At 40.3% G+C, this 14,188-nt stretch overlaps 1 protein-coding gene across 1 annotated transcript in view; it reads left to right on the forward strand.

Annotated features, from left to right (window-relative positions):
- The window catches only part of HECTD4 (HECT domain E3 ubiquitin protein ligase 4), a 467,625-nt gene that overhangs the window by 324,522 nt on the left and 128,915 nt on the right, over positions 1–14,188 (forward strand). Inside the window, 6 exon segments of the mRNA XM_030218637.1 lie at positions 2,636–2,715; positions 4,260–4,423; positions 6,744–6,981; positions 8,939–9,075; positions 13,756–13,882; positions 13,980–14,117. Of these exon segments, the coding sequence (XP_030074497.1) occupies positions 2,636–2,715; positions 4,260–4,423; positions 6,744–6,981; positions 8,939–9,075; positions 13,756–13,882; positions 13,980–14,117 (884 nt within the window).

Consider the following 14,188-nt stretch of genomic DNA (forward strand, 5'->3'; position numbering starts at 1 on the left):
CGCTCAGAGGCAAGAGAAGCCCAGTGTGGTGGAGTGGAGGGTTTGCCAGTGTGAAGCACGTGCGCAGGTTTAGGCGGGCCTGAGCATTGCTGGGACAGACTCTTTAGGTGGCCGCAGGGTTAGCTCCAGGTGAGTGCTAGGCATTTGGTGACAATTCTCATCACAAAATAGAAAATATAATTGCTTTTTTTTTTTTTACCTTTGTTGTCTGGTCATTTTATTTTTCTAATCATGTTGTTCCCAGAATCTGGTTTCTGTTTTCCTCTGTTTCTTCTTAACTCTCTTGCCAGGGTCTCTTGTCTCTTTGACATTTCTTCTTTTTCCATATTAATCATCCGTCTCCATTCTCTGGGTCCATGTCTTTTCACATGTTCAACATCTCCTTTCTCAGTGTCCCTATCTTTCTCCATGATCAAACTATAAAGAATACCCCTCAGACCGCATCTGGTCAAAATTTGCTCTTCTCTCCGTCAAATCAGTTACCCAAGCAATTCATAGATTCTCCAATACCCACTGTAAACTGGACACCTGCCCCAGTTACCTACTTAAATCTGCACCCAATCGCTTCTTTGAAGACCTTACATCCTACCTAAATTGCATGCTCCAACAAGGTCTCTTCCCCAAGGAACATGGCAGTATCCTACTCACCTCATTACCAAAAGACACAGAAAAAAAACGAACGACCTCACCAATTACTGCCCAGTCGCATCCATCCCACTAGTAGTCAAATTGATGGAGAGCATGATGACAAAACAGCTTATGGAATAAATGGACAAGTTCTCATTATTACATGAATCACAATCAAGATTCCGCCCCTCTCATAGCACTGAAACTGTACTAGACACTCTCCTGGCCAAATTCAAGCATGAAATTGTCACAGGTAAAAGCATACTCCTCCAATTCGACATGTCGAGCGCATTCAACATGGTAAACCACAATATACTTCTACGTCTCCTAGACCACTTCGGGATTGGAGGAAATATACTTAATTGGATCAAGGGTTTCCTAATCACCAGAACATACCAAGTCAAATCAAAAACAAACATGTCACCACCGTGGAAAGCAGATTGTGGAGTACCTCAAGGATCACCAATCTCACCAATACTCTTCAATATAATGATGACCCCCCCCCCCCCCCCCCCCCTGGCCAAATCCTTATTCAACCAAAACCTTCACCCGTTCATCTATGCAGATGATATCACAGTTTACATCCTTTTCAGACACGATCTATCAGAAATCACCAATGAAATCAAGTGCGGTTTGAATATCATGGACTCATGGGCAAATTCATTTCAACTGAAACTGAACGCTGAAAAAACACACTGCCTCATGCTCTCATCCCAACACAATAATTATAAACCCACAATCTTAAACACCCCAGATCACACCCTCCCTATCTCAGATAGCCTCAAAATACTAGGCGTTACAATTGATTGCAATCTTACACTTGAGAGCCAAGTAAACTCCTCTATAAAGCAAATGTTTCATTCAGTGTGGAAACGTAAATGTATAAAATCTTTCTTCCCGAGGGAAATATTCCACAACCTGATACAATCAATGGCAATGAGCCATGTGGATTACTGCAATGGAATATATGCGGGATGTAGAGAACAACTCACAAAGAGACTCCAGACAGCGCAAAACACAGCAGCCAGGCTGATATTCGGTAAAACACGTTTTGAAAGTGCCAAACTCCTCCAAGAAAAACTGCACTGGCTTCCAATCAAGGAATGTATCACCTTCAAAATCTGCACCTTGGTCCACAAGATTATCTACGGTGAAGCCCCAGGATATATGGTCGATCTGATAGATCTCCCAACCAGAAACTGAACCAGAGCATCACGTACCTAATTTAATCTCCACTACCCAAGCTGCAAAGGACTCAGATACAAATAAACCTATGCATCAAATTTCTCCTACATAGGCACACAGTTGTGGAATGCACTGCCAAAGACTGTGAAAACAATCTACGGCCATCTAAACTTCAGGAGATCATTAAAGACCTATCTATTCAGAAAGGCATTCCCCACTGACCTAACTTAGATGCCTGAACTCTGCAACACAGCAAAACCATAGATTTTACTGGACAATCTTTGATCCCTATGTACCTGAATATACTAACCTTACCCGACCCTAACATCAAATTGTATTTGTTTCCATACCGGACTTGGCGATCGCCTTTACAATATTATGTAAGCCACATTGAGCCTGCAAATAGGTGGGAAAATGTGGGATACAAATGTAACAAACAAATAAGCATCTCCCCTCTTTGTCCCTATGCTGAATCAGCAGTTTGTTCTGTCTTACCATTTACTGTCCTCAGCAGTGCTATTACATCAGGGTCTGTAGGATTATATTCTGCATCATTTTCACTGTTCTTTTATGCAGCACCATATTTAACAAAAAAAAACAACAATTCTGGAGGACAGCTATATTGTCTGAGTCGGCTGCATTTTTTTTTTTTTTTTTTTTAAGGAATCAACTTTTTTGACTTACGAGCCAAGTCTGTCATCTGTACTTTACCTTGGAAGTCATCTCTATTGCCAAAGCACTTTTTCTATTTTGATTGAAACCTCTCTATTTTTGTAAAGAAGACAGCATAACACCTTGCCATTCTGTTTCTTTTCTACTGTAGTAATGGGCGAGCAGTGCATTATAATGGATCAAGCTTGCTGCAGTGGAAAAGCGTTCGATTAGATGTCTGTCTTTCACCTGGTATGTAATTACTGATCTGTGGTTTGGATATGTTTTCAGTGTTAATCTTTGGGAACACCTTTGAGTTTTTCATTTTCAGATGGGTAGGAGTTAAACCAAATGACAGTGAATAGAATATTAGATATCATTTGTTCAAATAAAAACCCTAATTTCATTGATACCAATAACTTTTTTGTTCTCAATAAGCAACCGATGAGATCTACAAATTGTTTCCTGAGGCCTGTAAGCAAAGCTTCTGAAGAACCCTTTTCAGTGCTTGTATTGTTATTCTTTCCTTTATGGTCTGAGCACATCACCTGCATGTTGTGCTTACGTCTTACTACCCTGATAAGTATGTCTAAACCTAAGACTTACACAGCAGCTGTTATGCATAGATTCCAACCTTTGTGTTTTATAGGTTCCACAGTAGTCTAAGACATTAAGTAATATTTGTTCAAAGTATTATTAAAAAAATGAAAGTTGATATCAACAGAAAAGGACAAGTATATTCCTCTTAGATTTATACAAAAGGTGGCATCTTCTTTTCTTTTTTTTATTATTTTATTATTTATTCATTTAATCAATATTTACAAGAAACGTCTTGCCTAGGAAAGTGTCAGTTAACTAAGAACTATTACATAAAGAAATTACAAAAGAAAGAGCAAATAAATCTTTACGCTTTCAAAATTATAAGACACTCAAGTCCATAATTGGAGATCCAAGATTTCAAGTAATCTAAGGGGAGAATTATAATATAGGAACATATTATAAGGTATAACCTTCTCAGCTAAGAAATTATACATCATTCTTTAAAGCTTCTCCACCTTAACTGAGGTTATTAGTGATGACAAATGTTCAGGTTCAGTAAATAGATATTTCTCCCCCCCCCCCCCCCCAGCCTTACTATGCACTTGCAGGGGTACCTTAAAAAAAAGCCCCCCCCCCCCCCCCCCCCCCCCCCCCAAGTTCATAATTTAGGGCTTAAGGAGTAAAAATTGTTTCCTCCGTCGTCGTGTCTCTTTGGAGACATCAGGAAATAACAATATTTTGAAACCCAGAAAGGGGTTCTCCTTATTACGGAAAAAAGACGGAAAATCCAATTTTTATCAGGCATTAATGCGACAGTCGCTACCAAAGTAGCGGCCGTCGCCAACTCAGACTCAGAAGTCTCAAGCAAAAAGGAAACATCAATAGGTTTTTCAGTCTCTTGATTCAAGTTCTTTTCTGGGACATAGTAAACTTGGGAGGCATCTTCTTTTCTAAGGTTAGAGCAGTCAGATCCAATAGATATTGCCTTGTTTATTGATGTTTACTGGTCAATATTTGGTACTTGGTTGAAATCCAGCAATGAAACAAGAATATACTAAATAGGTGCTGCCCTCACCTGCAGTTAAATACAACTTCTTGATTTATATTCTAGTTTATATTTATTTGCTCGCTTTTTTTGTTAGTATTTATGATGCTGAAGCAAGCACTCTATTATTGTGTATTTCCACAAATTTGCTAGCAGTGTCTTGTACTACCAAAAATGCAACTGCTTTTACCTTATGACTTTTATTTTGTAGGTGATGTTGCAGGGATTGGTTGGGAGAGAATGGAAGGCACACCACCACCACCAGGACAGCCATCTAAGGGCAGAGTTTACTTCACCTACTGTGGCCAGCGTTTGGGGCCTTTTCTTGAAGATGTCTCAGGGGGAATGTGGCCAGTTGTTCACATCCAAAAAAAGGCAAGTCTTTCTTTTCTGTCTAGTTGACTGTTACATTGTGCATTTTATTTGATTTTTCAGAAAGGTTTCTTACTAAATTGATTTAATTCGTTTCAACATTTGCCAGACTCAGTTGTGCACATATCATGTGTTACTCAATTAATGCATCTTAGTAGCTCTGACCCATAGCCTGGTAACGCAATACTGAGCACTACTCAGCTGACACTCCATATGCATAAATATCTGTTTTAAATCTATCCAAACAAAATTATGTGGGTACTTGATATTCCATGGCACTTTTAGCTGGATAAAGTGTCTCTGAATAGCTGGATAAAGATAAGCAAGTAAATGTATCCCATTATTTTACCTGCTCTTTGTGCTTTTCTCTGGCTATGAGGGGAGAAAAAGCTTTATAAATCTGTCCCTAAGCTAGCATTGGGTAAAGTGACACAAAACACGCCTGTGATCAGAAAACTGACAGCTTCAGATTTCATCACAGACACGTATGTGTAAATATATGTTCCCTTAATGTATGAAACTCATGGAATGATCTTTGTTCCCCAGGATTATTGGCCCGCTAATGAGCAGCCTTTTGCTCCCAAGGGAGCAACTTAAAGGGGGTCGGTGCTTTAAAGTGAAAACATTTCTATTAGTGAGAAACAAAAACCCACAGCACAGAACAATGCTACATCAATAATACATAGCTAACACAGAATTATACTGTAGAAATGCTGTGAGCAACAACACTGGAATGACGAGATACAAATACAATAGTCTCGCCAACTTTTTTCAAGTCATTATGCTGCCCCCCCCCCCCTTCAGAAGCACCCCAAATTGGCCACACAGGAACTTACTGAGTAAACATTCCAACTTCCACATACACAACAACACAGCAAGAAATATTATATTTAGAACAAGAGTGAGACCCACCCCTCATACCCCTGCCAATCCCCTACCTCTCCTGAATGCCGATACTACAATCCACTTATAACCAGAGTGGGGTCTTGGACTCTTATGACCACACCACTCCTCTGGAAAGTAAATTGGTCTTATCTATCCCTCTCCCCATCCCCTACACTCCCTCTCCTCCCCTCCAAAACAGTATCACCCTTACGGACCGGATGGACCTACATCGCTAAGGCTATAGAACTCACAGGTTCTCATCCAACAGTATTCAAAATATAATTCCCCCCCTCCCCCCAATCAGTAAGAAACGTTTCCTCTGCTTATAAGTGAGGCGGGCATCCCTAGCTTCCCAATTTACCAGTTGATGGACTTGTGCTGTCCACTGAGATGGGGGTCAGTGCTTCAATAAAGTATCCCCCCAACATCCCCCTCCTAAACCCCTTCTGAAAACCTCCACCAATCCCTTCCCCCTTGCCAGAGTACTAAGAGCATCATTTTGAGGACTGGAGCTACTGGGGCAGAAACATCTGGAAATTGCTTCTGTTCCCTCCACTACCCAATATGGGGACACAGGGCATGTGCCAACAAGCACAGAGGATACATTTTGGAAGGGAATTGGAGGGGAGGGGTAGAGAATACTTCTTTAAATCACTAACTGCCCTCTTTGCATTGCTGCAGCTAGGAGCTCATGATATTTCAGGATACGTACACTTAGCTTTTCCACCAATGAAGCTACGGGTGTCTGGCTTATAGCTCTCCCCCTTACTGTTCTTTCCTACATCCCCCCTCTTTTCTATAACCATTGTAGTTCTTTCCCAGTTCCTTTTTATTTCATGTTAGTACTGTATGCCAATTTCTTCTTTCTTTTTAGATTGTACGCCGCTCAGATGGTTTTCTGTTGGGCAGGATAGAAAGTCTATAATAAAATTGAATCTTGATATTTACAGCTGCAGCAATGCAACAGTAAACTTACTGTGGGATTCACTAACCTGCAATACTGGGGTACAAAGTTTATGGTTTATTTAATATACCACCTTTCCTTGGAAGATGATAAGGCAGTGAAGAAATACAATAAAATATGTTTTAGTGGAGAAAAGGAGGGTGAACTTGAACAGGTCAGATTTTCCTGACTGAAACCCTATTTTTAGTTAGGTAACTGTTTTGGTTGTCGACCTTAAGAGTGAAGAAAAAGGTCTTAGCAAATGAGACCCTTTGTGTCATTGATTTTTTTTTTATATATATATTTGGATTTATTGTACATTGTAATGTACAATAAATCCATATTAAAAAAAAAAAAAAAGCCTAGACTAACTCCTTTGTCGGATTTACTTAGGGGAAATGAACTTATGGGTAGGACGTTGGCAAAATGGAAGGTTCATCACTTAAAAGCAGTGGTCAGTTTTCAAATGTTGTCTTTACATTTTTTTTTTCACAGAATACAAAGATTCGGGCTAATTTTGGTTCTCGTCAGTTTGCCTATGCGGAGGGTCAAGCACATAGAAATGCTGCAGATCTATGCATTGACCTGGCAGAAGAGATCAGTGCAAACTTTGAAGCATTGCCATTTGCCATGGCTTCAGATAGTGACAATGATGCGGGCACCAGTATAGCATCTGACCCAGGATCCCATGGACCTCCTTGCCGAATTGCTGCTGTGGCCACAGCTCAGCAACGTAAAGTGATTTTGTTTTTTAGATATGTTAGTACACTAAGGAGGTAATTTATAAAGCATTTTCTTCAGATAAAGAACATTTTACATGTGGAAAATAGTCTTATGCAGGGACACATAAACATAAAAAGTAGGTACACCAAAGAAAAAGCCCACTTTTACATAATCTGCATGTGAGTGTTCTTGAGGGTGGAGGTGGGGCAGAGTTGTGATGTATGTGCATACTTTATATATTATATGTAAGCATAAACATAGGGGCTGAAATTCAGACTGCGGGAGTTAGCTGGGCTGCCTCCCATGGACGGCGCTAGGCCTGGATATTCAGTGCCAGGCCGTTTCCGGTGACTGGCATTAAATATCTGGTTTATTTTAAACCAGTTTCAACTTAACCATCCAAGTTAATATTCAGCACTGGCCAGTTAAGTTGAAACCGGCCAAAGATAGGCCTGCTATTTCGATGGCGCAACTTGGCCGCTAAACTTAGCCGGCAATGCACTGAATATTGGCAGATAGCCGGCTATATCGCGTGATATAGCTGGTATATGCTAAGCGCTGATAACCGGCCATCTCCTGCTGAATAGTCAGATACCCAGTTAAGCACTATTTAACCGGCCAGGAACTGTTCCTGGCCGGTTAAATAACACTGAATATAGGGCAGATAGAGTGTACAAAAACACATCTTGGCTTGACTTTATTAAAATGACAAATTCTTTCAATTGATTCATACCAAAAAAGTTTACAAAAATAAGGAGGGAAATTAAGGTAGGGGAAGTAAAACAAAGAGAAAAGCAAGAAAGGGTTTTGGAAGAAGGAAAGGAGTGTGGTAGCCGTGTTAGTCCACTATTAAGGTTATCAATAGAAATCAAACAAAATAAAACATGGAAAAGAAAATAAGATGATACCTTTTTTATTGGACATAACTTAATACATTTCTTGATTAGCTTTCGAAGGTTGCCTTTCTTCGTCAGATCGTAAATAAGCAAATGTGCTAGCTGACAGTGTATATAAGTGAAAAAGGAAAGAAAGTGTAGTTAAATTTTGAAGACCAACGGAAGGAAGAAAGTGCTGCACCATTCCTATTGATGTGCGAAAGGGTTGGTTGAAAAATCAAGCTTTCAAGCCATGTTTAAAATATGTAGGAGATAATTCACACCTTCAACTGAATGAAAGAGTTCCTTAAGACTGTGATCTGATAATTAAAAGTGTAATGATATGCAGTCTTTGGAAAAATTTGGCTTGGTGGTGGGACAGAATGTAAATGTTTACTAGATGTAAGAGGAGAAGATGAGGTGTAGGGAACAATACAGCTTGAGGAAGAAAGTGGAAGTCTGGAATTTGTGTAAAGTAAGGTTAATGGCACTGGATATTGAGGGAAAGAGATAGATGCACCCTAACATTCCGTATGTGGAGTAGGTGATAGTTTGCAAGTAAGGTGGAAAGTTTCTTGCTGTGTGGATCAGGCTCTTCATGTTGATATGTATATTAACGATATATACCGACGGACAAGGGTCAGAGTTGGGTCATGTGAGGGAGGGGAATTGAACTGAAAAAAAAAATCAATGATTAACTTGCACAGAGCAGATGTTATGCTATTGATCTCTGATGTTCATACACTTGGCTGGTGATAACAATATAATGCATTTGAATTTTGTCATGAAGTATAGACGATTTAAAGATAAAGATTCTGAAGTAAAGACGATTTAAAGAGAGAGATTCTGAAGTTGACACACCATATTCTTTGAAAGCCAGTTCTGCAGTTTGAGTAGAAGGATGGCATGATCGTGTTTTTAAGATGCATTGGTACATTGGAGAACTTCTGCATATTCGTACCCAAGAAGTTACAGAACATCTTATATTATGAGCTATAATTTGTTCAGTGGAACATAAAATTGCAATCTAAAAAAACAAACAAACTGAGTTTTATTAATTCCATGGTTCGTTGTGTTGTTTTTGTCTTGTAGAATATGATAGTGATGCTTCCTGCCACTATAAAGTAGAACTCAGTTATGAGAACCTCATCACATCTGGCCCTGATCCTCACCCTCCCCCTATTGCAGATGATGAAAGTGATGATGATGATGATGATGATATCCCACGGGTAAGGAATATGATCGGTTAAAATATAGGTAAAATCTTCCTTAGCATCCCTCCAGACTGGTCTAGACGGGTGGGTTATGCACTCCTACCAGAACGTGGGCGGAGACTGAGAACTACAGAATTCTGGTGGAGCCTATGAGTTAGCTGTGCAGTCCCTCCCAGAATCAGTATTTCTCAGTTTCCAGCAGTTGGTAGAGGTGCGATCCTGTGCAGTATCCCTAGCCCTAAGGGAAGGGGAAAAAAAGTTACTGGGGTAAGCAATGTGTTTGTAATTCATGGAGTGGAGAAGTGGCCTAATGGTTAGTGCAGTGGTTTGTAGACCTGGGGAGCTGGGTTCCATTCCTGCTGCTGCCTGACAGATGGCAGTGGGTTGAGATTCAATTCCCTCTGCAGCTCCTTGTGACCCTGGGCAAGCCACTTAGCCTTCCATTGCCCCAGGTACAATGTATAACTTAGATTCTCCGAGGACAATCAGGCTGCTTGTTCTCACTGATGGGTGACGTCCACGGCAGCCCCTTCAATCGGAGATCTTCTCTAGCAAAGACATTTGCTAGCCCTCGTGCACGCACACCGCGCATGTGCGACCGTCTTCCCGCCTGAACTCGCTAGTGTTCGTTAGTCTTCTTTTTTCCGCGCTCGGGACGGCTGTGTTTTCGTCATTACGTGCCCTGAGGAGACCCTCGCGCTTTTGCCGCGTTCTTCCAATTCAGAAGTCTTCTTTTGATTTCAAAAGTTCTTCGCATTGCGTTTTTGTCTAAACAAAAACAAAAAAAACCCCTTTATTTTCGAGTTTGTTTTTCCCTGTCAAGTTTCCTTTCGCTTTCAAAAGCAGCCCTGTTGGCCGCCCGTACGGGTTTTTTCCCTTCTTATTTTTGGTGCCCTTTGCCATCATCGCGGATTTTGACTTCGCCGGTGTGATTTTTCCGCCCATGTCATCGAAGCCTCCCACGCGCTAATGATAGAGATACCCATTATATTCCTATAGGTGTCTCTAGTGTTAGTGTGCATTAAGTTTTAGCACGCTCTAAAAAGTTTGCGCGCCAACAGCGCAGCTTAGTGACAGGGCCCTTAGCGAACCTGCTCCAAAATAGAAAATGAATCCTGAAGCTGGGAGGGAAAGAACATTTTTATTTTATTTTATTTTATTTATTTCTTTATGACATTTATATCCCGCATTAGCCCGAGTAGAACTCTGGTTCAGTGTGGCCTACATAACCGTTAGAAAAGCATGAAATTGTTCAGAATATGTTAACAGAAAGTAAAATACATCATATAATGTTAGACCAGTAAACTTTGAGTTAGGAACAGATGTAATTAAATACTTGCACTTTGGTTTACTAACCCTCTCTAGTGCCGACACAGCCCATTCACTTTAAATGGGCTGTGTTAGCATTAGCACACGGACAGCCGCAAGGGTGGCTTAGTAAACAAACCCTTTACTTATATAAGCTAGATAATTGAAATATGGAGGAAAAAGGTAAAGGGCTAGGATTAACTGGGATAGACAGGAATAGTGGGAGGTGGGATGAAGTAAAAATTAGTGCCTTGAGTTTAGTTGAGAAGAGTGTTTATTTCCTTTAAGGCTAGACTGAAGAAGTGAGTTTTCAGTAGACTTCAGAATAACAAATAATCATCGGTACATTTGGTGGTTTTAGCTAAGGAGTTCCAAATTTTAGAGTCTTGATATGAAAAGTTAGCAGTATGGATAGTTTTGTAGGTTACTTTCTTACAATTTGGGAAATGTAGGATAAAATATTCTCTAGATGATTTAGAGGCATGTGAGAGTAATTCAATGAGGTTGTAAATGTATATTGGGGCTGAACCATACAAAATTTTGTGAAAGAAGGTACATAGCTTGAATGATATTCTGCCTTTTATTGGCAGACAATGCAAATCATACAGAAGGGGGATTGTTTTGGTGAAGTGTGGTAGTCTGAATATGAGACATGCAGCAGTATTTTGAGTGGTTTGTAGTTTTTCGAGGTGATCCACTTTTATATCCTGTGTAAAAAGAGTTGCAGTAATCAAATTTTGTTAGGACTAGGGATTTGAACTAAGGTATGGAAGACTGATTTTGCGAAGAATGGTTGACTCCTCAATTTCCATAATGAATTGAAGACACTTGAGACCACTTTGGAAATTTGGTTTTCTAGAGTGAGGAATTGGTCAATTGTGACTCCTAAGATTTTAATAGTTGAATTAAGGGGATATGTGATGTTCTGAATGGTAAATGATTTAAGATTTATAGCGTGATGAGGATTAGTAACTATTAAGAATTTAGTTTTATCAGTGGTGAGTTTTAATTTGAAATTGGATGCCCAAGATTCCATTAGAGAGATACCTAATTTGATGATATGAGTAATTTTATTTCTTTAGTGAATGGAATCTAGATGGTAACATCGTCTGCTTAAATGAATGTTGAGAGAACATTTTTCTCTAGGAAATTGCCTAATGGAATCAACATGATGTTAAATAGGATGGGAGACAATGGAGAGCCCTGGGGCACTCCACAAACAGGGGACCTTGCTGATGAAATTGTACCTGATTGTTTCACTTGTTCACTTGGTATGATCTAGACCAGGGGTAGGCAACTCCGGTCCTCGAGAGCCGCAGGCAGGTCAGGTTTTCAGGTTATCCACAATGAATATGCAGGAGATAGATTTGCATACCATGGAGGCAGTGTTTGCAAATCTATCTCCTGCATATTCATTGTGGATATCCTAAAAACCTGACCTGCCTGCGGCTCTCGAGGACCGGAGTTGCCTATCCCTGATCCAGTGGCATAGCCATGGGTGGGCCAGGGCCCACCCTATTTGGACTCTGGCCCACCCAAAATTGTGCACTCTTGCTATGGCTTGCAGAGGTCCTCAAACCCCGTCAGCTGAAGATTTCCTCCTCAGGCAGCCAGTGCTCTTTCAAACGGCAGCTGGCAGCACTTGCCTCGAGCTGAAACCAACACCAGCCCCTCTTCACATGCGTAGTTTTCATGCATGCACAGCCTGATGGCCGTGGCATCAGCTCAAGGAAAGTGCTGTCTGAGCAGGAGGAAATCTTCAGCTGTTGGGGTTTGTAGATCCCCTCCTGCTCAGGTATTTAATATTGTGGGCTTGCAGGTGGAGGGAGGGATGAAGAGCAGAGCAGAGGGGGGCTAGGGACAGAGGAGGGCATGAATTCCATGCCCACCCACCTTGGACTCAGGCCCACCCAAAATTGGCTATCTGGTTAAGCCCCTGCCCTGATCTAGACCTTAGGAAGCCTGAGAAACATTTTAACACAGCTCCACAGATTCTGTAATGGTCAAGGATGTTTAGAAGGATATTATGATCAACAGTGTCAAAGGCACTGGATATCTTGGAAAAAAAATGAATGAAGAGCACAGCAACTGTGTACTGCCTAGAGTGAATTCCTTCAAAAAGGAGGTAAATAAATCCTAATAAATAAATATCAAATTGGAGTATTACTATTTTAGTACCAAAGCAAAGCTCTCGTCTAAGCTAGGAGGGTGGTGGGAACAGTTTCAGTACTGTCTAAAACTGGATTTTGAGCTATGTAAAAAGAAGTCTGAAATAGTCCATTAGTTGGTACATGACTAACCCCTCCATTACCTTTACCAGTAATGGGATTGAAGCCAATGATCTATAGTTAGAGACTATACAGGCTGATTTGGGTATTCTTTGGTATGGGAGTCAAAATAATGTTGCTATTTTGAGGGGGGGAATAGGCCCTGAAATAGCATTATTTATGATATAGTACAAAACAGAAGCAAGGAGATTTTAAATAAATAAAAATCAATTGTCCCACCCAAAACCAGGACTAAGGGTTTTAAGGCCAATAAATAAATAAAATAAAGCTCATCCATAAGTACTTTGTAGAGCTTACTTAGACCCTGTGCATGAAATTTTGTTCGCTATGTAAGACACTATTATTTCTTTGGGAGAGTCCTACATGACATTATTGTAAGAATTGAGAATGGAAAATACTTTCTACTAAATATTTTCTTTACTGTCCTCTAGTAACAAAAAAAGCTTTGGGAGCAACTCCGCTCAATTGTATGTAATAACAACTGAAAAAAATAGCGGATGAACACAATAAATTGTGAGATATAAATGTTAATCAAGGGGGGGGAGAGGACCTCAGACTCGTGACAACTTCTGATCAATAAGATCATATCAATATGGTCACCTTAATGTAATCACTGATCCTCTACCAACCTCCTCCCTAATCGTTTCACTCATGCGCTTCTAATATCTGTAATTGCCATACATCACAGCCAAACAACAAAAACCACAGCTACTTAGCTTATTGCTGTTTCATTAAGGGCCTCCCCAATGGTCCCATTTCGCCAACTGGGGCTTCATCAGGGAAAGAGGGCCCAGCAAGTAAAAACCCAGCAAGCTGTTCGTGCTGTAAAGAAAAACATGCGTTTTTCTTTACGGCACGAACAGCTTGCTGGGTTTTTACCACAGTCTGTTGTTGCTGGGCCCTCTTTCCCTGATGAAGCCCCAGTTGGCGAAACGGGACCGTTGGGGAGGCCCTTAATGAAACAGCAATAAGCTAAGTAGATGTAGTCCTTCTTTACTGTCCTCTGCCATTCCTAATATTTTGAAGACATTTTGCTCTCTTTTTTAACAGATTTGTTTTATATATAATATTTGTGTCCTTTGTTCTAATCTCTTTCCAGGAGGATCATTATGCTCTTTTGGTTAAAGCCTGGGAGACTAAAGTATTTCCTACAATTAGAAGACGGTTCCGCAATGAGGCTGAGAGAAAGTCTGGTTTGGACCAGATTAAGGGAGCCTTGCAGCTAGGTGATAAATGAAACTGTAGAACAAAGTGCCTAATATACAGATTGAAGATTGCAAATCCTAACTGCAAGAAATTAACTGAATGCTTTTTCTGTTTTAGGCATGGTGGATATAGCCCGGCAAACAGTGGAATTTCTTTACGAGGAAAATGGAGGTATCCCAAGAGATCTGTATTTACCTACCATTGAGGATATCAAAGATGAAGCAAATAAATTCACCACTGATAAAGTTCGAAAAGGTAATTATCTTACTTGTAAAAAAATGTTTTAAAAGTAGAGTAGAAAAATAGGACTTATGATCTTAGTTTTT

Source organism: Microcaecilia unicolor, chromosome 11 (genome assembly GCF_901765095.1).
Source record: "Microcaecilia unicolor chromosome 11, aMicUni1.1, whole genome shotgun sequence".
NCBI lineage: Eukaryota > Metazoa > Chordata > Amphibia > Gymnophiona > Siphonopidae > Microcaecilia > Microcaecilia unicolor.